Source organism: Vanacampus margaritifer, chromosome 9, assembly GCF_051991255.1.
Source record: "Vanacampus margaritifer isolate UIUO_Vmar chromosome 9, RoL_Vmar_1.0, whole genome shotgun sequence".
Lineage (NCBI taxonomy): Eukaryota > Metazoa > Chordata > Actinopteri > Syngnathiformes > Syngnathidae > Vanacampus > Vanacampus margaritifer.
Genome location: NC_135440.1, coordinates 14,476,405 through 14,502,369, shown reverse-complemented (window position 1 = coordinate 14,502,369; position 25,965 = coordinate 14,476,405). Strand labels below are relative to the sequence as shown.

Sequence of the window (25,965 nt, the reverse complement as noted above, 5' to 3'; positions counted from 1 at the left end):
AGAATAAAAAACGTAAAGGGCAATACTTACTCTCAGCTGAGTCTTTCAGCCAGCAGCAGTAATGGTGAGTCACTGCATCAGAGCGAGCGAGCATATGGAGGAAACACGTTTCAACAGCTTGTAGGAGCCCTCTCGTCTTTCAGTCACTAAATGCACATCGTGTGGCTAGAGGTGAGTGTTGGAATGTAAGTGGGAAATCTAACCTTTTAACTTCAAGCTCATGCTATTTAAGTTAACATTGGCTTGAGTGGTCGAGAAGCTAACCATCAAGTGCCCCCCCACGATCATAAATTAGTGCATTAAATTACAAAAATAGTGAAAATCTGAGGATTTTTATTCTATTCATCCAGAAGGACATTGGGACATCATCCCTGCCTTGCAACCATAGCAACAGTTTGGGGAGAAATGGAGGGGTGGACGTTTTTGTTTTCACTTTTCTTCTGGGCGTCAGATCCATCCATCCATCCATCCATTTTCTTGACCGCTTTTCCTCACAAGGGTCGCGGGGGTGCTGGAGCCTATCCCAGCTGGCTTCGGCAGTAGGCGGGGTACACCCTGAACTGGTTGCCAGCCAATCGCAGGGCACACAGAGACGAACAACCATACTCACAATCACACCTATGGACAATTTGGAGTGTTCAATTAACCTACCATGCATGTCTTTGGAATGTGGGAGGAAACCGGAGTACCCGGAGAAAACCCACGCAAGCTCGGGGAGAACATGCAAACTCCACCCAGGAAGGCCGAAGCCCGGACTCGATCTCACATCCTCTGCACTGGGAGGCGGTCGTGCTAACCAGTCAGCCACCGTGCCGCCGGCGTCAGATCCGTGGTTTGTAATAATTTCCGGAAGTCTAAAGAAACCTTTTCCGCCTTCCCCTCGACTATTACAGTCAACAAAGACACACGTACAAGGCATGATAATAAACGTCCTTCCTATTTTGCTCAACAATGACAAATGTTAGCGGTGCTTGACTACCAATGTGGCCACCGGCAGTGCATTCGGGGTAATCGGAAGTACTAGAAGCACTCTATACCTCAGCAAATATGCTCATGCTGTACCTCTCCTAAAAAGTGTGCGACCAAATCCTGTGGTGGTGCGAATACAATGCAATACAAAGTTAGTGTAGAGCCCTGAATACAAACAACGCAAAGTGAAATGTTAATCTAAAACTGTGTGACAAACACACAACATATTCAATGTATAAATCATATCGTTACTGTGGGGTGAAATCCTCACGTCTCCAATATCACTACTCAGGAAATACAAGAAAAGTCATATTTCTTGAGTTTCCAAACACATACATTATATTGCTATCATATCCTTTTGTACAGGAACATCAACACGACACCACCCCAAAATCTAAAGACGTAATATATATCGTAATACACAAAAAATATCACTAATTTACTACACTGTTATGGATTAAATCGGTAGGACAAACTGCATGCGCAACAACCCCTGACGGGACCAAAATGCTTTATTACTTCACAAAGCAAATGACTGTGCTTACATCATTTTAAACAAACTCTTTTTCAAAGGTTTTAACCATCAGTGATGTCATAAATAAAACAATGAGCTGACTATCACTATAATAAGTACAAAAAGAATCTGTAACCGCTTACCTTCATGGCTAACATACTTAAACTACTACTTAAACTAAACAGGCTTACTCAAATATATCTAACCTAGCTATGTTTACTTATTAAGGTTAGCGTGCAATGCGCGTCATCATGTACGTATCCTCCGCCATCTGGAGAGACGGAACAATTCACGGTGAACCGCTAATCAGCAGGAAGGAGCCCGCACATTTGTTTCAAAATCACGCAGGCAGCAAACCACACATTCGTTTTGAAATCAGCCCGTAAATATCCACGTCATCTTAAGTTGACTGTCTCATTGTCAATCAACTGTAACTCCAATGCTCCTTACATAGGCCATTATAACATATATAGCACTGACTGCTTGCCTTTGTTACTAAGCGTGTCACCGAATTACAATAATTTAAAGCTACTGAACGTAGAATATTGAATTTCGAATCACTACAGACACCTGTTGATGAAAAACAAAACTGCACATTCCCTTTTTCACATACACACCGAGCACATTATCCGCAGACAGGGCGTGGGAAATTCAAACCCGAATCCAGTCTGAAAACTATTGGCCAGATGCTTGCAGGGGTACCCATTGTGAACAGCTAAGGTGTTAATCTAGTAATTAGAAGACATTTCAGTCATAAATGATCAAATAAAAAGGCTACTGTAAAGATATTTTGGGAGGAAAAAAGTTCCATATTGCAGCGTTAAGACCAAAAGTAGCAAAACTTTAATCCACTAATAGAAACAATAACAATATAACTATATTAAATCTTGTCTGTACAAAAATAATACATACAAGAGGAAAAACAGAATCACAAGTGTTACTAGTAAGAGCAACAAAGCATGATGGGAAAGCTTCCTACCATTACCGTTGCTCTCTTCAAGTTAGCGTCAGTCAGCTCAGTAGTGCACCAGAATTCGTGAGAACACGTTTTAAAACAAGAGTACTAACAGGAAGTACAGTGTTAGCTTAATCTTGCTGGTTTAACTTCATTTGGTAAGTGTACAATGTCTTATCCCATTTAATGTACATTTGCTTATTGGTTTCTTTTTGTCCTTTTTTTTGCCCATTTTATGTTCACATACATGTTCAAATAAACAATGATCGTGCTCTTGTAAGAGCATTTAATTGTAAATGGCATTTTTGATCAAATGCAATATGAATATCGATGGAGGGAATTGCTAATCTATTTTACATTGATATACAAACTGTAAAATTGTGTATGTTCATTAAAACGTGAACTAAAGTGGGCCAGTCTGAGCCCTGAAACTCAAGGGCTAAATATGAGCCACAGTCCGGCCCTGTACGTAGCCGCCATTTTGTAGGCGACGGGACCAGTTGTTTTTGACTTGCAAAGAAATGTGACAAATTCACACCCAGTAAATAGCAAGACCTTTGTTCACATTCACTGTAGCTTCCAGAATTATGACGATGATGTCGTGATGACGCGGTGCAGGAGTCCGATTGTCTATAAGCACCCAGATTTCAATTTTTAGGTGACATAATGCTGCATGAAGTGGCGTATACTGTATTAATGACACCTCTCGGACAGATCAAATGTCCATGTGGGAATATTTTTTTTTTGATGGTTTGATGTAAATAAATGATTGCTAAATGTTCAAACTTCATGAAGGATAGTCAGTAACAGAATAAGAGACACCGGTGTTTCAATTAAAATAGAAAGTGTTGAAATTAATAGAGCAAGAGAAACCAAGTTTTTGGGTGTTATTGTGGATGACATTTTGTGTTGTAAATCACGTATACAGTACACAAAGGTAAAAATAGGGAAAAAAAACAATCGCTCTGTTAAATAAAGTAGAGATATCACTGGATAACAAAACACTGTACAGTATTTACATTACATTTAAAATAACATCTGACCTACTGCTTTGTATGGGGAAATATGCCTGCAAAACATGTACTCAGTCATATTTTATAAAAACAAACAAAAAAAGCCAGTAAAGTAGAAAAGTAGAATGCCATTTTAAGATCCAACAAATCCATTATTTCTTAAAATTGTTGACATTTCGTGAATGAGTAGATTTTAGTATTCTGCAAATTATGCTAAATGCTCACAAAAAAACGAAGGACTCTGTTAAAAGGACTCTGTTGTCCTGGCAATTTTACCCCCAATGATAAAACCACCTGCGACTCTCACCTGTCAGTAACATTGTTATTTAAAGCCGAGCTGGAGCATGTTCTGATAAAGGCCAGCATTCAGATGGGAACATGGAAGACAGCAGCCCCCCAACACTGTGGGGCCATCAAGACTCCTTCTCTACCCTGGAGGGGGTTAAACTGCTTCCATAACAGCTTTACCATAGACACTTTATTGTTACTACCAGTGTGGAAGTAGAAGAAAGCAGCTGCAAAAAGGGTGAGTTACCTGAAAGATTTGCTTGAGGGAAAAGAGGGCTCTTCTCAGCTCCCTTCCAGTGGAGTTGTAGAGTTTTTCTGCATGAAGAGCAAAAGAGATAAATCAGTCACACATGTGGACAAAGGAACCCTCCTATAATGTTGTCACAAAGCAAATGGTGACTAAATAAGACAAATTTGTTTTATCCTACCCTAAATGAGCCGCCTATGAACTGTGGTTTAAGTGTACACTGTGTGCCACGAATAACAAATAACTCCATTGTCTCCGGCGATTCTCAAATCGCAGCAATTATTCCTGAGTAGCTAAATGTGAAAAATATGCTGCGAGACAAAAAGTCGGCACAAAAGAAGAGCAGACGCCACATCTGTGCAGAGTTAGCGAGCACTTTCCTGCTGACAGTGCTGAATCTGCAGCTTGCGATTATGCAAAATCATGGCAGAAACACCACAATGGCTAAGAAACAAGCTTCCCGTTAATCAGTTGTGGAAACATGCTGAAAACCGTGTGGGTCCTTCTAATGGTCGTGAACATTTCCTGCAACAACTTTTGGTCATCTGTCACCCTGCAAGCAGCCTGCACTGCTGCCAGAGAGTGGCAGTGTTGAGCACTTTGTGAGACGTTCCATCTCTGACTCAGCAGAAGCTGCTGGCTGCAAATACAGCAACTAACAGCCTAATGCAGTGGTTACTCTCCCTCTTCTTGTCTATTTAGTATTTTTTCATACATAATAGATGCACAATTTTGGTGTATGTATTGGACAGGTGCACTTAAAAACATAATGACTGTCAGCAAGGACGAGACAGGCTGTCTCCTTTTTTCCTCTATAAGACATGCTTAAATGCTGCATTGCAGAAAAACACACGTACAAATATACACACCCTAGTGCATATGAGCAACTCTTCTTTACAAACAGCTGCTGCTAATCCCATTCTAAAGTGTGAGAAACACACACCGATTGGTGCATACGCTTGGGATTCTTAGCAAAAGGTTCCCATTCATTATTGTTGCTGGCCATGGCAGCGAGTGAGTAAATCCCTTTAGCGGATGAAGAGAAGGAGAAAGAGAGAGGATGTATGTTGGCTGCCAGTTCTGTGGGCACAACACAGCCTCCTTCCAGACAGAATAAGCGGGCTGGGTCTGATGTCTTTAGGGTGCCTTTCCAATGACACACAGCATTTTCCCACTGAGTGCGTAGGCTCACTGATGCAACAATCGTGCAACATCATACCACTACATACTTTGTAAAAAGATGACATAATGTAAACAGGAAGATCTTTAAAATGTACATCCTCATTACCCCTCAGAGGACAACTGTTGTTATGATCTCTGCAGACTCTCTTCCCCTTTTGGTCAATATTGCGAGGCTAATGGCGGTGGTAGTCGAGTGTGCTCTACTGCGTGTCATTCTAGCACTTGTGGGCCATTGGGGCCGACGAGGCCTTCGACTGATCTTCATTTAAAACAAAAAATGATTACTCGCATTATTTGTTCCATTAAATTGTATTAATTTAGTGTACTCTCTTCAATTCGTATAGCATTTCTCTTCACCGCAATTTCACACATATGTGTATGTTGGATTTGTATGTATACAGCTATTTATTTATTTATTAATTATATATTCATTCATTTATTTACCTATTTATTTTTGGCCTAATGAGATTTCAGCCTCAATGTGCCCCATGTCAATCTAATCTGCTCAGGCCCGAGCAAGCAGTGCTGGCCGATATAACTTAACACTAAATTAGCAATGGCACTGTTACCTTAACCAATCAAATTGATTGATAGATGGCCCACAACAACATCAGCATTTTTTTGTCCTGTGACTGATTGGTCAGAGCAAACCAAGACAGTTCCAATAATCAGCATCTCTGTGAAATGTGATCGGCTTTATTTATTTATTTACGATGTCACGTTAGTAGTTAAATATTGATTGTGAACTTTGCCAGTTTGTTTGTGGTTTTTTTAGGCCTCCACATTATCAGTGTGATATACAGTATTTCTTCTTGAAAGGCCAGATTTATATTATAAAAAATCATGCAATGTGCGGATAGTCCATAAGAAAGTAGCAAATAGCTCACGAAAAAAGCAGGCTTTTCAATGAGGCTGCAAGGTTGCCATGAAGGAATGAGACAATTGTTTACATTCTTTTTGTGAAACAACAATAGGAGAAGTTACTGGGTTGATGCAATGTAAAATAAGTTTTTATAAAGCTGCCTTAATAAAAAGTATGTATCACATTTAAAATGACAGGTATGTAAGGTCAATTTATGCTTACTGACTTACTTATTAACAAATCCGAGAAGTAAAACAATCTGTTTTGTGTCCATGTTTTTGTTTTTAGGTCACAAAAGAATGCTGCATTGAAGACACTTTTGGAGCTCCCACGATCTGAGGAAGGATGGCCTTCATCATTTCCCAACGTTGGAAACCAGACATTAATGCAAACACTGCACAAGCCACTTCACACTTGTCGACTGTAAGAAATACAAAGTGCGTCCTTGCCTAAACAAAGAAAAAACATTTTTTTTCCATACTGCAATGCCCTGTTCCAGATACATTGGTGAATTTCTTTTTTTTTTTCTGGGAGAATTTCTTAATACAGTACTCAGACGGAATATGAATGAATGAATGTTATTTTTAATATTTGCTAGACATAGGCTAGGGATGTTTGTGTGTTATGTTGTTTTTAGAAGTAAGTCAAATCTGGAAAAAATATTTGTGCACATGTGTTTTATGTTTAGGACCAATAAAGTGTACAATTTCAAAGCAATGTTCTGTCAATTATCTAATGGTTGAGGATTTACGCACTTTAGAGGTGTTTAAGTCGGGTAAGTCCCCACTGAAGGCACAGGCACCCAATTCACATCTTAAGTCTAGACACAACATTCTAGAACAGTATATTGTTTAACATTGAACAAGATGATTGATTAAAGCGCTGCTAGCTAATGTTACCTGGGCTAACTTAATAGCTAGCGCTAGTAGCTAAAGTTAGCCAAAAGAAAAGAAAAACAAGCATATCTTAAATAGCAAGTTAAATTAATGACCAAGCAAATGCTCAGGTAAATATAATGTAGCTAAGCACAATGATAAATGACTAGTGTGAAAATGAACAGAACCTCGCCAGCAAAATACACTTTGCGCAAACCTGTGCAGTTAATTACATGGTTGATGATGGTGGCAGTTTGACCCTGGAGCAAATTAATTCAATTAATCCCTCTGGGGATTTTGAAATCACAATAAATTGAAATCAATTAGTGTCACACAACAGATTGGGTTAGACTTTATAGGTTTCACTGTACAATTCACTGAAACGTCATGCCTACATTTTACTGTAAGAAATGGTTAAAGTGTGAACTGACATGAGACCATACGTGGTCGAGAGTCTTCAAATCAATGAACTTGCTTGCTGAAATGCAACACCTCAGACTGCAAACTGTTCTTGTCTACTTAACAATCTTTCCTTGATTCTGATTTATGATGGGATGGTATTATGTGGAAGCGAATCAGAGCTTAAAATGCTTTGCACATTCAGTGCCATACATGGTTGAACTAGCTAATGAGCAGGGCTAGTCTTTTATGGAAAATGTCACAGTCACATGCAACAGAATCCACAAATAATAAATCTGGAAGCTGTGGGGAAGCTGAGCAGCGGTGGCGATAAATGAGTTTTTAAATAGCAGAACGTGCCTGCGCCTACTTTTGGTTTTGCCGGCTACATTGTGTTAGCCGCATGGGTACAGTAAGCAAACCCATAATGATGGCATGTGCTAATCACAAATACTATATATTCTCTTTTGTGGTTTAAAAAAACAACTAAATATACACTATTAATGACAATTTTGGGGCGTCTTACATATACCCTTAAAAAAAAAAGTATGTTAATCTATCATATATTTCAATAAATTAAATCATAATTACAGCATAGCTGATGTACCTAGTGGTGAAGTTAATAAATTTCATCAAGCCCCCAGCCCTTTCAACATAAGGTGTCAGAAAGCAATACACTTTGAGGACATTTATTTATTTATTTTTAAATTGGGGGGGCATAGTAACATCTTCTTAACATCTGGTGAATCAATTCTGCCATCAAGATTTGGCCAATGGTAAAGTAGTTTGTTTTTTTAACTATAAGCTTCCCCTGGATGGCAAATGAATGCCCTTCTAGCAAATGCCAATGTCTCAAACGAAATGAAATGTCATCCCTGAGGTGGAAAGACAAAAGGAAAAAAAGCTTCCAATAGAACTTCTCCAAATGACAGCCCCGTGATTTTCCCTTTCACTCTAGTGTTTAAAGCTGGAACCTTTGACTGCTCTTCCTCACGTACATTGAATGTAAATCAGCCAACAAATAACTGACACCCATCCCTGCTTAACAAGTGACTGTGACCAGATCACAGCAAGACCCAATGACAGTGATGCATATGCACCTGGCTTGACATTGACTGGGCTTCAGTAAATCCAGAAGAATGTGAGTGCATGGTTGAGAGTTCCATCTTCCTGTAGCCATATACTCAAGACTTATTCTCTCCTTCTTAGCCCTTTATTCCGGATTGCAATAAAACTGTCAGAAAGTTATTCCTTCCCGACACTAAATAAGGCACATCTGCAGGAACAGACAGATCTTTTCCCTGTCCCCGTCCACGGTCCACCCTCTGATGAAGCGCTCAGAGGCCCATCTCTAATGAGAAATAGCTCAGTAGAGATTAGTTCCATACCGTTTGGCACGGATACACACCGAAGAGCAGGCGTTTTCTTAGCCAGGGACGAAACCACAGAGCTTATTCATTCAGAGAAAAAAAATGTCTCAGGACCTCAACCATAACAGTCATGTTTACCTGAAACCGGCTGAGACTTCCAACTTAATAGCTTACTGCATTTGTCAGGGCTTTTCTTATTGTACCAATGCAAATCTTGGAATAAGAACCCAAATAAATCTAAAGTGATAACATATGTTTAAAGCAGTCAATATCATTCTGGCTTCATTCTTTGTATGACTGTGCTTAAACCATAATTGAGCTGCATAATAAGCCTGAATCATTCACAGCTTGATGATTTATGCAATACATATTTTGATTTAATAATAGGTCGAGTCTAATTATATTTTATGAGTAAATCCTCATACCACAAAATAGGATTCACTGTATTAGAAAGAGGGGAAAAAACTGGCTGTTCTTATATTCATTTTGAGTCACAGCTCAATTGCATCTGTTCAAAGAAAGTTTCAAAAAATAAAATAGGTGACTATGGCTATTCAGGCTTGATGCAGTCAAAAGACCCCAATTCATTGGTCCAGGCAATGCTGCAGGCAGTATGGCAAAGCAAATTGTGGTTAAAAATGCAGATTAAACAATACAGCGCAGAAAGATGGTCTCTACCTGTCTTATTGTAAACTTTCATGCGATATGAAAACACAATGTTAAATAATTCGTTACATTACAGTTGGCGTTCATTATGCAGGCCTTGTCATCCCCCATTTAGCCGTTTTGTTCTTGAGGGCTGTGTTGCTTTTACTGCTAACTGACTAACATAACATGCAAGCACTGAGGGTTGGGTTGCTTTTGGAATAGCCAGGGGAAATAAAATCCTCCATCTGTGTGATTATTTCTAAGAAGTTTTATTACAGCCACGGCAACATCAATAAACTTTTCTCTGGCTTCACTTTTAATCTAAAGCAAAGATGGATCGCAACAAACGACAATGGTGAATTCTTTATTGGAAGAGGAGGTTGACCACTGATTAAAAGTGAGAAAAGTAAATTGAAATGGAAAAACTTAGGAGAAAAATACCTTTGACCCCAGCAACATCAAACATGTAGGATGGAAAATGCTTAAAAATCCATAAGGTTCTGCCTCTAACACTGAAATAAAAAATAGATGATGGGTATTGAAATAGTCCTTTGAAGAAATCGATGTAAATCTGTGGTACAATGCCTAATTGGAGTCAGTACTATTATGCTTGTTTCTCCTCAGCATGGTAATGCAAATTCAGGTACAACTAATTACTCTTCCTAGTAGTACCTGGTCATTTGTGTACCAAGCAGATATCATTTGTGTAATGTAAGCAACAGCTGCCCACGTAATTGGAACACATGACAAAAAATGGACACATTCTCAAGTAATGTCACAATAAAAATCATTTAAAAAAAAATGGTTGAGTATTGGTGACAACTCTATTTGTAAGTATTATAGGCTATTGCACATTTCCACTTTTCTGCATCGGTCTGTTTCCTCACTGCCCTCAGTGTCTTTTTTAATAAAATCAAGGCAGGAATACAAGAAACCTCATTTACGCCCATTGTTGTTAATTTAGCATGTCTCATTCTGATATTTGAATAAAACCTGGATTTCACAGTTTGCTGCAACTACTGCTTTGTCGGGGAAAACATTCCAAAATCTTGTAGGACAATAAAGGTTACAAGCTACCTGGTGGAGACCACCAGAACTATACTGTAAATAAGAAAACAAGTTGCAAATAGTTAGAATTTCAGTATTTGTCAGTATAGATGAACAGTCTACAGGACAAATGAATACATAGCCACATTCCTGTTGGTTTGAAGTGTTGGTAAAAATTCAGTTTTCCAGACTATAAAGAAAGAAAGAAAAAAAATATCGATAAAATCAGGTTTTATGACTTTCCGACATTGACGTTGCGCGTGCTACTCGCCAGGAATTACCCCCTTCTGCCTGACAGGAGGTGAAAGAAGGGTCAATAAAAGCAGATTATAGCACTCAGGTGGAAATTTGTTGGCAGCAATTCAGGTAAGACTGAGCTCACATTCAGTGTTTGGCTTTTGGCGGCAAGTAAAACTTGGATTAAGACAATGTCTGCACCAATAGGCACTTTCTCACTCACACATATTAAGACTGCTCAAAATGTGCGCAAATGAATAAAGACAATCATTAATTTGTTCCTGTTGCCTGGAAATGCTTTGGATGTTATGATGAAAGCCATGTGGTGATGATGGTTTAGATTAGAGAAAACTGAGTCTGGCCACACAGACTGAAGAAGCCTCTGTCACTGAAAGCCATAGGAAGGCCTCACAAGACACACAGGGCGTGAAAGTCGAAGCACACAAAAAGCAGAGACATGGAGGAGAGTTGAAAACTCCAAACAAGTAATAAACCGGCACATAATCTAATCATAAGCACACCGCAAGCAGACATTGCAAGGATTACTGTTTAGAAGATATTCTTACAAAGATAGAAATGTACAAATAAACCACTGCAATTTCTTCTAATTCTATTTCCCCCACAGGTGTGGTATAGCTGCATTTCCTCAACACATCATGTGGAGGGGGCATGGTGTCTGCAATCTCATGGGAGCAGGGCACACGTGAGTTTGTGTTTCTGAGCTGCGACACCCGATCCTGCCCGGCCCATTTGATGCAAAGACATACCACAGCCAAGTTCATATAAACATAAAACCTGCCCCACAGAGCTCAACAGCACCCATTGTGCCCGAGTGGAAATTGGATTGTGGTGTTTATTGACGTGTTTACATACGACATGTGGTCAAAGTTGAGCTTTTTGTCAGTCACGATAATTCTACTTGAAGGAAGCGGTGACATTTATCTTAGGAGTATCTCAGACTTCTGCTCTTTTTCTTCAAAGAGTCTTTATTAGGGGGTTGCTGGTGCTTGACGGGCATGGCATGTTAAAGCTCTATTGCTTTATCCGTGTAATATGTACGTTAACCACACATCAAAATGCTATCAGATGCTGTCAGATTGACTCAATAGATGAAACCCTTAGTTGGTTCTTCACAGGCAAAACTTTCTTTAGGACCTGCCTGCCTAATGAGTCATTCCTTACCAGGTGACCCACACTCCCCCTTCCCCTTGAGTACTCCCACCCTTTTTCTTTCCTCTGTTTTTATTTTATGTAGCCCACTGCCCTCTATTCACCTCCTCAGCAGGGTTTCCCTGCACTAAGCACCACTGACACAGATACTGACTAAAGGCATGCAAGCATTCATTCAGCGCACCAGACAAAAGCCTGACACACATACAAACTAGCGGATCAACGTTCCAGGCTGGTCCGATTGGGGGTGGTGGCCGTCTGTCAGGTCCAGCTGCACCGCAGCTAAATCAAATCATCTAATGCGTTAAAAAGTTGTGGTAACCTAACCACCTCCAGATGATAGTCGTGAACTTTATTTCTGTAACTGTGTCAGTTAAACTACAAGTTCATTGAAGCCAACTGATTTTCGTATTGGGCAGAAATAGCAGATTCTCTCTATTTTCCTTTTTAACCAATGAAAGAGGCCGACAAAACCAAGTGAGTTACTGGAGTTTCATTTTAAAATCACAACAATTAAAAATGTTCATTTCACTTAGTGAAGTTTATTTCCCCCTCAAGGTTGTGGGGGAAAAAATGGCCAAAAACCAGTGATGGGAAAATGAAGCTTCATGAAGCACTTGCGATAATATTTTACTACTGTAGATGGTGGTCTTGATTTAAATTTAAAGGCCAGTGCAATGGAAATTGGTGAAACTTCCAGTACATCTTTACACCAAGAGTGGCATCTAGAGGAGTCAAAAAATATCACAAGTGCTTCATGAAGCTTCATTCGTCCATCACTACCAAAAACTAGTCACTCGCTCCTCTTGGCTGCCTGTCTGACTGTCTTGGCTCTCTACAAATGTCAACCACCTGACACAAAAGGGAAGCCACCACTGCAGACCATCCAATGGACACATGTGACTTTGCATCCTCATTCTATACACAGTATTCTTTTGGATTCCAGCTGTTACGATCAAGTCTGTTTCACATAATCAAAACTGTCAGAACTAAAATTATCCAAACCCCCAGAGTATCCAATTATCCAGTTATCATGCATTGTTGTGAGACATACTAAGTTGTCTCCTGCTTGCTCTGTGAAAGACAGTAAATACTTTCACAGTTGTTTTATTTGCTATCCTGAATTAAAATGGACAACAATTGAAGTATTTGCAATGATGACGCTTGTTTGTAGAGTCCAAATTGCACCCAATTGTCAGTGGCTGTTTGTCCATCATCAGATGGGATAGGCTCAATTACAAGGGACTCTAATGAGGATGTTTCTGCATACAAGGTGTCTGGGGAGACGGGGAAGTCTGGATTAGACTGCCTTGTCTCGGTCTTGACCTCCAAAAGTCATGGTGTTGTCTCAGTCTTGATACTCTCAATATAGTCTTGGTCTCTGTTGGTGTGGTCTAGACTACAAAAGTACCAAACTCTTAACATTAACTATGAGTATACTAGTGGCATGTCAGCCATGTTTATAGTTTTTTAGGTTGTCATAAAATATACTGCAGTTTAAACATGATTTTTTTTAATCTTTTCCTACATTGCTGTCAGTTCTTACGAGAACATGTACGAGAACAAGCAATGCATACAAACTATGCATTGCCCAAAAAGAAACACTGAAGAAAAGACACCTGGAACCAGATGAACTGTGTTTTAGTCAGCATGAGCGCAAAATCTTAACGATGACACGTGCAATATCATCTGTACCTAAACACCAACGGAAAATTAAATACAACCCGTGCCAAAGTGAAGAACACCCACGCTTTACGTGTCGCAGGCCCTGTAGCGAATGTTAACATTGATATGTTCTCAGGTGCAATGTAATATCTCTTTTCTTGGCTGTGTGTAGTTAAAGTCATTAACTTTGATCCAGCGACCACTGACAACAGTCACCCAACAAGCCAGCTCATGACTTTGTTTTCATAGTGTGTAAACCTCCCCCTTTTGCATGTGGCTATGCAAGTCTTTACGGTGAAAGGTTTTGCAAATAATCCATGGAAGACATTCAGTGATAAATGAGCTTCATTAAAAATTCTCCGATGGTTAACCGCAGACGTAAAATGAAGCATTCATGTTATTCCGAGTGCATAATATGCGAGCTATCACTACAATCTTGGCCTTGCATGGGTGCCCTGTCATGTCACATTCCTTCGCCTTGGCACCGGCTTCGCTATGCTAAGCTGGTGTGAAGGGCTATGTGACTGCTGACAGGTGGCAGAGTCTGGGAAAGGGTCAGCTTAGCAGCTACCATAGACACCTTAAGAAAAAAGCTCTGTTGGCTTACAACAAGAATAGCTTACCGCAATTAAAGAGCTACAAAAGTCTTGCTTGGATTGACCTGCATTGTAAATATCCTACAAATGAAGACTTTTTGCCTCTTATTTTGTTTTGATAAGCATTGCTTCAATCAGAGTAATAGGAGAACTTTCCCGTCAACCTGCTCACCGAACTGGAACCATCTCAAGACTGACTTCTCATGACTGATGTGTTTTCTATTTTACCCCATGTAGATCATATTAGACATTTCCCCACTCCAGCTGGTGCTGCTAGATAAGGATTAAATATTTGCTTGGCAAGCCAATGATAATAATCCCACCCACACTGCCTCTTAACTATTTTGTTAAAACACGTTTGCCTGCTGCCTTCAAAAGGAAGAGGAGTGGGCTTATGCATTTGATTCTATCCAAGTAGATAGAATCCTATGGGCAGACTACAGTGCACAAAGAGGTCTGAAAGTAGAAATTTGGTCCCAATAGAAAAAAAAAAAAATCCTACCAACCACAGTAAATATATCATCACATTTGTCAAAAAATATCGGCAGCATTAAAAAGGGAAATTCGAGATCATGTACTTTTCTAGGTGTGGACACATACCTGCATCCTAACAAACATGTCTAAGCATTAAAGAGTAAAAATGGCAAGATTTTGGACAACCCCCATTAGGAGCCAGTCATGCATCCCAAGAGCGTGACATTGTAGAGGTGTGGAGGGATTGATCATAATGCTTAGAGCACCTGCAGTTAGTGATAAGGGGAAAAAAAGGTGTTCTGGCTCACAGCACTACAGACTCTGCCTTCTTTGGGCAAAACAGAATGTCATGATTTCTCCACATATTTAGACAAAGTCAATCACGGCATCAACATCTGAGATTTTGCCAAGATTATGGTCCAAAGCTGTGAAAAAGTATGTCAACAAAATACACTGCAATGTAAGACATTCATGGTATGTGGATGACAAATTGTGCTAACAACCTTTTTTTAATTTGTGTTTTTTTGTGTCTCTGACAGAGATAAGAAGTTCCTGGCAGCAATAGTAAGGACAGATAGGACTTACAACCTTGCACAAGACATTACAATTAGATATAATTCATTATCATTAACATTGCAAAAGTGATATTGGATGGCTATTGGATCAGCCTCTAGAGGACAGTTTTTTTTTTTATGAGTTAACAGGCTTAACTATCCCATCGAGGGGAAGGAAAAAGACATACAGACTTTGATCACTACTCCGCAGGGGGTAAGCTTTACACATGGCTGCAAGGATGGGAACACACGTAACAGAAATGGGAATCCTGCAGTTTTGTAAATCATTGAATTAAACAAAGTAGGCTGGATTATCACAATCTGAAAGTGTACAAGTATTTGCATTGCTTACAAATTAATGAATCATCTATTGCTCAGGAGGATGCATTGTAATGTGTTACGTAATAACAATTAGACAAATGAATGTTGAATGGCATTAAATCCATATAGCTCAGTGGAGTGAATATGTCCACCGAGACCAAACAATCAGCATCAAATCGTATGCTTTCATATATAATAATCCTCAATTTCATCATTGGCTGAGTTGACACCCAAAGTCTGCATTACCCCATGTAAAGAAAATGACATACAACCGATCCTAAACCCACAATAGATTTTGTTAATCACTGATTTTATCAGTTTACTACCTGTAGCTATGTCAGTGTTATGCCTTTTAGCGTAACTTTTGGGTTTCTCACAGCTGCAGCCAAACAAACAGGCCCCAATTTTGTCTGGAACCATACCAAGACCACTGAGAAGAGTTGGTTTGGACCATGCCCAACTTTGATTAGTGTGTTGACACCTGACCAAATCAACCATGCCAACAGGGAAAATAAGCAAATGTTCGATTTAAATGGACTAAACGGTGCAAGTGTGAAAGCCCTCAGATTCATGCATTATTCACTGGCAATTTAAGGAAAATGTGAAAATAATGTTTATGTGAGAGCACGCAGCTGCCCTGCATAATTACAGCATAACAAGTTCAGACAACTTGGGCCAAGCACACTGGCACCACATTCTGACTGGTCCATGTTTTTACATTTAGGTACTTCATTCTTGCAGTATCCCCACCCCTTTCCTTTCCACCCCTCCTTCTATTCCGTCTTGACCCTTTGCCAATTTCACCAAAATGTTTCAGGCACACCTGGTAGTGGTTGTGAGCAATACCAGTGCAATTTCTCAAGAGTGTTTCTGCAACAAAAAAAAAGAGGAAGACCTTGACGAAAAGGTGCTCTTACTATCCCATAAAAACTATTTTCTAAATTGAAAAGGTGATATCATAGTGAGGACATAGGCAAACAGGTTAATGCACAATCATAGAACAATCATCAAAATAGACACTGACATGACATTTTTAGTTTAAATTTCATACATCATGGCCTTCCAGCTCTGCTTTGAAAAGATATCTGGTTTGCTACACAGCTCCAACTCTGCAAATGGAATACAAAATAGCCAAGTAAATCACAAAAAAATATTCCTGGCCATCAGCAGTAGGGGGTATTAGTGCTTGTGCACTGATTGTATCGCTTACTTGCCCACTTGTCTGTCCTTACCAGACCTGCACCGCACCAGGATAGTACGGAAATATCAATTGTATTAGCCTGCCAACTCTTTGCTAAACATTTCCCCTTCTGTAGCAAAGCTCATTTTCAAATTAAGTGTCTTTAAACATGTATGGTAGCTTTCTTCTCAAACAGTTCAAGGAAAAATTACATTAAATAAAAAAACATGAAGCCACCTTTTGTGTCAAGATTTTCATAGGCGTGGGCAATGGTTCAGTATGTACTCGACTGTCGTGTTCGCTCTACAAAATATACATGAGTAAGATTTGTTTTGGTCTTATGTCTCCTTGTCAATGAGGGAGAATGAAATGATTGAAACCATCATATTGAAAGTTCTTGAAGTTGTTGAAAACTGTGTCAGAGTCACTTGATTCTGACTCGACCCAGATAAATGGAACTCTGGAAACACTTGACCGAGGCAGCTGGCTTCCATAAAGGCCTCAAAGCCGCCATTGCGCTCTTTGTAGAAGCCACAGGATTTAGCTAAACAGACAACACAATCTCTCTATGTTCTAAATATTACATGATTGGAACAAGAACGTTAGATAAGCAGCACAGACTATACCAAAACCATTACAGACTTACAAACACAAAATATGTTTGGACTGAGAACAATGGCAGCCTTCAAATGATCAGTGAGATTTGCATAATGCTAGCGCATGAGAGGCACAAAAGAGTACATTTTGCTCAATGACTTAAACAAACATTGAAACTTTGTTAATGGGATCCAGAGGTGGATACGGACATGTTTGTTTACATGTCAGGATAATGGACATGTTATTTTATTTGGTCTCATTCAAACGTTTTTGTTATGTTTGATCACAGGATCGGAGGATATAATTGCCAAATCTATCTATCACTGCTTTGCTACATTTTCCACGATTGACTAGCCAGGAAGTTGTAGAGAGCAGGTTTAAAATGAAAGAATGAGATACTTTGGATCAAGGCTCGGCTCAATTTTCAGACTACAGGGTGGTTTTAAAAGATTATGCTTTTTGAAAAAGAAAGTCCAATTCCTCTTTGGCAGAAATTGCATGATGTGGTTTGTTTGAGCTGTTTCTATGTCAGTTTGCGGCAAATTCTCACTTATCATTGTTGTACTTTTTTGTGCATATATTGTTTGTCTTTTTTTAAACCATATTTTTACACTTCTGTGAAGATTAAGAACATTAAGAGCTGTGCAAGACGAAGCATTAAAACTTCATCAAATCAGTAAGTCATTAGTGTTTTATTGCTTTCATGTCTTAATATGATCACTGTGGTTAACCTTTTTTTGTACACTTGTGTGACAGTTAAAGAGTGAAATAAAAAAAAAAGTTAAAATACAGTTCATTTAGACTCTGACACACGTTTCAATTTCCAATATTTCCTATGGGAACATTTACAGTATTTCATCACGTCACATCATGATGTTTAGTCATATATATATTTTTAATCTGTTTTTATAGGTGTAATAAAAACAGCCTTTACAAACATCAAAATGAAGGCGGCCGTAAATGTGGGGGCCTGCGTAATATTACCTGGGAAAATAATGACTATGCACAGCTCTGCTCCTGAATTTAATGGTTTCCTCCATGCTTGACCGGATCCACTCCTCCACCTTGTTTCATTAAAACCGACCTGGTTCTTTTAGAGCAAACAACAACCTGATAGATATACTACCCCTTTAAAAATAATTTGTGAAGAAGTGGAGTAGGTTGGCTCAGGCAAATGGACTACAAATCTATTAGCAATTATTAACTTAGCCATCAAGAGACCCAGAAAGCACTGGTGTAGTTTTCCCACTTGAAGAGGTTTCTGCCACTGGATACTTTCCACTTCGGAAAGTGACCTTTGACTCCCTGATATCAACAGCTCCTAGAGCCTCACTGCTTCATCATGTGCTAATTGTCCCTTTAGAAAAATATACTGTGTTTTCGGATCTGTAGGGGGCAACTCACTGCTCACAAAACCAGTTCGATAGCTTGTCATTTGTGACTGATGAGTTCATCTTTGTGGAGATGCTGCATAGTGTGTGAGATTGTAATCTAACCCAAAGACCGACTGACTGATTAGCACAACAAAACAACAGTATTTACAGTAATGATGGCCATACTCGTGCAAAAAAAAAATATCAGCCAATATTGTTGTGGTGAAAGTTGGTTCTTCTACTTTCTTTTGTTCTGAACACTACAAATGCTTGATTTTAACATTGTGATTTATCTTTTGGTGAGACAGCCAAGGAATTTCCCGAGACATCACACCAAATGTTAAATCCAGAGAATGTCGGGATTGTACTTTGAGATTTATATCTTGATTTGGTGCTCCACACTGGGCTGATAATTTAATATAGGTAAAGTGTGCTGGACAGACACTTTCAGCAATAAATCCTGGCAGATGACTGGGCTCTCTGATTTATTTGTGCTTTATTTAGAAAACTCACATATTTATAATCTGTCCTGAATTTGGAAACAGGTGAATATTCCTCACACTGTTGGTTTTAAATTCAAAATATGTATTTGAGCTTTGGGGTTTTGCATATAATTTATGTATAGTGTCAAAACAATCATCTGGAGGAAGCATGATGTATTATGTCGAGATTCCTAACTCAACTTGCCATACAGTATCTCCTTGGTTAACCTCTGACCTCCATCATGTTTTCTTTATTTATCCTCTCAGCTAATGTTAACACAGCCACAAAGTATCTCTTTATAAATGAGCTTTCCCAAAACAAGCATTTACACAAATTTAAAGAAAACTGTCTCCCTTGCGATGTGAATGATTGCAATGGAACGACCAGTTGATGCAGGCTTTGTGGGAGAGTAAGTTTGTACTAGAGCATTTTGTTTAGTTGTTCAATAGTAAGGGGGGTGGGGACGTAAGGGCTGCATGTGTGTGATGTGTGTGTGACAGGCCGCTGTGATCCGCTCTGTCACACTGGCCAACGAGTCGTCAACTGATGCATTTTGGATTGGCCCACTCTGGCCTTGTTTTGTTTTAGAAACTTCTCAAAATATGACTTCAGGTCATAAGATGAAAAACAAATGGAGTTAGGATGCCGGTGCTAGACGGCAAGGAGTGCTCTCCAAAGCTAGAGGCGATCCATATCATTCTGTTTGACAGTGAGGTCACTGAGTCCTTCCGTGTTTATCCAAACTGCCAAGCAAAGAGTTGCCGCAGGTAAAAGTCTGCTCTTTGCACCTCAAAATCTCTTCTTTATTCACAAGGAATATACACTACTGTATATTTGCTGTTACACGGTAATATGCAAATTTTAGGCCTTTCACTTCTGCTCTCCAAGTCCACACTATCCATTGTTAAACTGGATTACATCTACTACCACTTGTTTCTTTCACATTTGCACAATGAAGCCCAATGTTGCTTCATGTTAGGCCGATATCTTACTGCCCACCCTTGAGGGAATAGAAACCAGTTAAAATAAACCCAGAACATTTGTCTGGCTAATCACGTTGTAGTTAATGACCATTGTGGCTAACTATTAAAAATAGACAATGCATGGCAACAGTCATCTCTAAATAATAATAATATGTATTTATTAAGATTATACTGCTTAGAAGTCTCGCAAGACTACTCGACTTGGATCAGGAGAAAATGAAAGCCTTTTGAGTCCTTGTTGTGGACAGAAACCAAAATATGTGCATCCCAGCAATTTGAGACCGCAAAGGCAGAACAAACAAACAGCAAACGGCGTATAAAATATACTGGCATCATATCCAATTACAGCTAACTGACACATTCAGACCACGAATAAATTCTTTTTCAGCTGAGTTTGAAGGACTTGATATGTAACAATTTTAACCGTCAATCTTGAGTTGGACGCCACTAACAATTCCACAAATCATGTCACGTGACATTAAAGCAGTAAAAGCAACAAAAATATCTTTCTTTTGATTTATACCTTGCCCCAATATTTTGTATTGTATGGACATTAACCCCTTTTCTCTTTAAAGCTCACTATAAGACAAAAAGGATAATGTTGCTTAATGTCTGCAAATCGTGATCAATCATTGCTAAAAAACTACAATCTGTTTTAATGAATAACTTAATACTAAACATGCAAGTAATGAAAAGCATATGAAGAATAAATATAGTGTCACAGGACAGACATTATGGCATTGCAGCAAACACAGGGTACTCCTAAAAAATTTAATTGATAATGTGAAAATGTTATATATTTTGCCATTAAAGAAACAGCCACTATATGGCTTACAGCCATGTTGCAAATTGGTGAGTATGGGAAACATTAAGAAAATATGGTGTGATAAATTATTATCACACCTTCCTACGCATTGCTGTGCCAGCTATTATGCGTGTGGTGAGCATTGCGTTGTAGTGTAGCCGCCACGCTATATAAGGCGTTTTTACAGGACTAAGTGCACCTTTTGATGCATTGTTCCCTTGGAGCATGCGGAGATGGCAAAACCCCCAAATCAACAGCTACACGAATTCAAGGGTGGCTTTATGATCATCTGAGTGAATTCCAACACCTTCATGGTCATATCTCATCATTTGCATGTCTCATTACTTATGTCAAAGAGCAAAAGGTTTGACGGAAAGAAAAACCTCCAGTACAATATTATTATTTTCTTTCATATGATTTATTATTCTGATTCCGTATCACTTCAGACAAGGAAGCAAACCAAATGAGTAATGGGGTTGAGAGATGTCTATGTTGGGTATGTTTTAAATCAGTGGTCATCTATACAGAGCCCAGGAGACATGAAAGACCAAAACACAGAGGCTGGCTCCAGAAAAAAAAAAATCTATCCATTCATTGTATATGGTGCTTGTTCTCATCAGAGTCATTGTGGAGTTTATCCCAGATGAGTTTGGGCAAGGGTACAAACTTGGACTGGTTACCAACCAATCAAAGATCAATCATCGGAGCCGCTGCCACAAACGCTCAACATCATGCAAATTTCACAACTAAAATGCAAAAAGGCTTTTTAGGGAAAAGGTTGGTACTGCTTACCTGAAGACTTTTATTGCTAAAATAATGGACAGTCAAATGTGAGAACGTAATACCTACAACCATACGTGGTTTAATATGAAAACATCATCATTTGAATGCATTTAATGTGAATAAGACTATGGATCGCACATCTGTTATTTACGTTAGCAAAGAGCACATTTCTAAGCGGACATCTGCCGTTTGCTGTCGGCATATGTTCAGAAAGTGAAACCTGTCCATCCCCAGAATACATGTGGGTTAGATCAGAAAATAAATGAACACCACTACAACCCGGCCACCAGCTGACCAGTTTAGAAATAGGGTTGAGGCTAAATATACATTCAAGCACATGTAAAAGCATGAGATAAAAATACAGTACGCAACATTTGAAATGTGAGGCCCATGGCAAAAGTCTCTAATCAGCAATTTAGCATGCTAATACCCGGCTCTTCTCTAAATAGAAAAAAAAAATCACAATGTTTTGTTAATTAATATTCAGGTCAGTCACTCAGTACTGCTCTTTATATAGTTGAGATTATCTACAAATGAGAGTGATTATTTTAGTGGTGCAGGAAGATCAAGTGACAAACTTTAGTCATGTGATGACAGCAAGAATAATCTGTTAGATGTAAGCAATTCCTCAAGGGAACTGTGCTATAAATTTAGACGTTGCTGTTGGTCTGAACATATTAGTCAAGTCAGAAAACAGTAGGTCGGTATTTTTGTCTGCAGAAACAATAATCCTTTATGTATATGCAATGGTTTATGGTTGTGTATAGCATGATGATGACATTACCCATTTCATTGAATGTATCCAATTATAAATCATGTCCTAGAAAATTGGAGTCATAATAATCCAAACCATGCGAATATGTTATCATAAAATGTTCAATCTAAAAGGGTCTCTAATCTGGTACCAAATGGGTTGCATGTTGAAGAAGTCTGAAATTCTACTCCAGTAAGACTGCCTAAAAGCTTTTTGTTTCTTTTAATGGTACATTATACCAGAACCTTCTTTGCCAAGTCAGGAAGTAACCATGTTCTTTTGTTGCGACAAACATCCGCAGAGATTCAAAACTGCGGCAGGGTGCTAATTTGTCACGCTCTGCACAACATGCGAGATCTATATGAGACTATTCAATCTCCTGCTGGCTCTCTGGGCTAATCATGAAGAGCGATGTAGATGGACAGAATGAAATGGATTCCTGCATTAAGTGGATGAGGCCCTCCTCACTATGGGACTTGAGTAGCAATATACTTCACATATGGAGCTTTTACTTGCCTCAGAAACCCCCAAGCACGAGTGTGCCTCAAGCAAAGCCTGATCTTGGACTATCTCACCGGAACAATCAAAGCGCTCCTCATGTCCCTTCATTGAGTCTATTCGCAGAATAACAACTAATGCTTTCTTCAGGTCGCCTCCTCATGCTGCCTGCAACACACTCTTTGTCATTCAATGCAATAGTGAGCTTGGGATGTGTTAGCTGACACTGGACTCCTTTGCTGCCGGTTTCTGTGGACTCGACACTTTCCAAAGATAACACTAGCCAAAGATTTCCACTCTGAGGCACTGCTGAGGCAGCCTTCCTGATGGGGAACAGACCAAAAACAGCTCAAGATATGTCCTGCAGAATCCAATTCAGAGCACTGTATCAGCTACATGATATCCTTAAATTATGTGTGTCAAAATCGGGCACATTTGTAGTCAGCTTTGGGACCAAACATGCGCCAAATGGTTGATGTAGGCAACACCTGACAATAGAAACATATGAGCTAACACTTTAGCTCCGGAATGCTAAAGTATTACACTTCACAGTCTCATCTTTGACGCTGCTCCTTTTTGATAAAACATAACTATATATACATACTCACAGTGGTCAAGAGCCACATGCACATAAGTTTTTGTTCTCCCAAAGCACCCACAAAGTAGAAATGATGTTCATGTTTCAATAACATGCTAGCATCAGTGAAAAACAAAAAGGATGGGATCCAATACAAGGGCAAGGTCCAAGGCAAATGTGCTCATCATATTGCAGGCCCTTCCATAATACCTGTTGCATGCAGACATATGCTTATAATATTTTCTATTAAGCAAGAAGTGAAATGAGAATTCCGGCTGGTGTCTGCAACAGGAGTGAGCCAGCGTGGCCTGGCCGTGTGCAGAGTCACGCACCGCATGACATCTTAGAGGGGGAACATTCCTACGTGTGTTTCACACTGCTTCAAAAAAAACACCTTTCCCGATTTAGAAACGGGGTTGCACAAAAAGTGGTTTGGTGTAAAAATACTGATGTGGCAAATTAATAGAAAATTCAACCATAAAAATGACATACAAGATATTTCCCAGACACGTAATGAAACGAGAATCTCATTTTAGAACTTTCCACAGGAAGCTAAGACTGAATATCACTTCACGTTACTCTTCGAGCTGTTCAAAGAAGGTCAGTTCATGTTTAAAAACACACACCACAGGGTTACTAAAATATTTCCTCTCCTGCAATGCGCTTAAATTCAAACGCAAGTGGCAGGGGGCAGACAGGATCTGATGGCTTCAGTATTCAGTTTACAGAAGTTGTGATTGTGTCACTTGTCCATAAATCACTCCATTGAGACGGGAGGTGGCCCTCTAGTCACTCAGTCCGCCCAACCCTGCCCTCTAGACTTGGAGGTGACAGCTTCCCGCCATTCTCATCTCTGACTAAGAAGGGATTTATTTAAGCAGCCTGCCGTAGCCATCACGTAGTGACCTGTGACAAGCCACTCCATTCATCCATTAAGAGCAGGGCTCGCCAACATGGTAGCCTTCAACGACCAGATAAGTAGCCCGTGGGCCTGTTCTAAAAATAGCGAACCAGTGATGGGATATTGTCATTTCCTAGGAATGTTGTACAGTACAAGTGATTAATTGAAAATGAAGTGTTGCCTATTGTTATTGATCTGTTTCCTACCTTATTAAATCATTGATAAGTTATTGTGGGATACCATTAACATGATCAGTGTCTTCACATAATGTAGATGAATATCATCCATGATTAATAACATAATTAAAAGGTAATTTGAGCAAATGTTTTGCATTAATCAGTCCCGAAGAAGAAGCTCTCACTTTCAAAAAGGTTGGCGATCCCTTTATTCAGAGGATATGTGGCCGAGTACACAGCCATCAAAGCTAGTTAGCTGTTAGCTTAGTGTGCGCAGCCGCAGATGTGAGAAAGCGTTAGACAAAACCTCTATAAACCCTATACTGTAGTATAATCCCAGTGAGCAGTGCAGGACCCCCTGTACAGGTGGCTCACAGGTTTAGATGGGGTTAACCCCTGGTGACCTCATCTGTTATCTGAGAGACTAAAGATTTAGAGCCTGCCAAGGAACTGATGGCACCTGATGTTTAAATGTTGCAGATTCTGGAATAAAATGACAGCAGTCGAATCCATCCATTTTCTATCACGCTTATCCTGTTCAGGGTTGTAAACAACTGGTATGTGCTCCAGTAAAGGAAAAAGTAGTGTGTTTAAGCACATGTCACATTGGCTCAGAAAGATTAGGGGAGGAGGCAGTCAGTGTCATATTAAATATTTTATAAGCTAAAGTAGCTGACTGCTGCAAACTGTAGACTGTTACTAATAACGAACGTCAAGTCAGGAAAAAGTCTTGGCATTATCGAGCCATTTAAGATGTCCAGGTGACGACAAGCAAAATGTTCTACTGGGGATTTATTAACAAATCGGATAAAACATTCCTGCTTGCAACACGCTCCACAAACATGTCAGATGTTCAAAATGCCACTGGTTACCACAAAAATAAAATATTGTGTTATTCCACCGCTAGGTTAAAGGGTTTGAATCTAGTCTAATTTTACACCAAGAACCACCCAAAAATGACATAACTTTCATTATTATTAACATAATGACAACATTCAAAAACCTTTTTCGTATTGTAGTATTGCTTTGCTTTTGTTTTTTGCCTAGCCTAAAAAGTCAATTATTAACTCAGTACAGGAATCCAATTAAACAAAATGTTTCATATTAGAGCATTTGACCAGTGCTGACTCTAGTGAATAAAAGTGTTCGGACCTGAGGCTACCCGTAAGCTAAAGGTATAATTAAGACCAGACAACACAGATACTTTTTCCATGCAGAGCACAGCTGATCCTGCCTCCTTCAGTCAACTGCATTGAGCCGCAAATGGAAAGTTGGCGCAAGTGTGGTATTGATACAAGGTTCATCATGACACTACAGATAGTTCGAAATGTGCACTTGCTGCATTCTTTACAAAAATAAGGCCCATCCAAAATTAATATGATGTCTCAGACAAGATGAAGCTGGTATAAAAATGTGGTTTTCTAGGTCAATGAAACCTGAAAACAAAAGTACCAAAATATGCAACTGGC

General features: G+C 39.3%; 1 protein-coding gene across 2 annotated transcripts in view; it reads right to left on the bottom strand.

Moving 5' to 3' along the window:
• fhod3b (formin homology 2 domain containing 3b) overlaps positions 1-25,965 on the bottom strand; it is a 98,160-nt gene that overhangs the window by 38,121 nt on the left and 34,074 nt on the right. For both annotated transcript variants that reach the window (XM_077575221.1, XM_077575222.1), the window contains exon 5: positions 3,987-4,054. In XM_077575221.1, the coding sequence (XP_077431347.1) occupies positions 3,987-4,054 (68 nt within the window). The remainder of the gene's footprint in view (positions 1-3,986; positions 4,055-25,965) is intronic.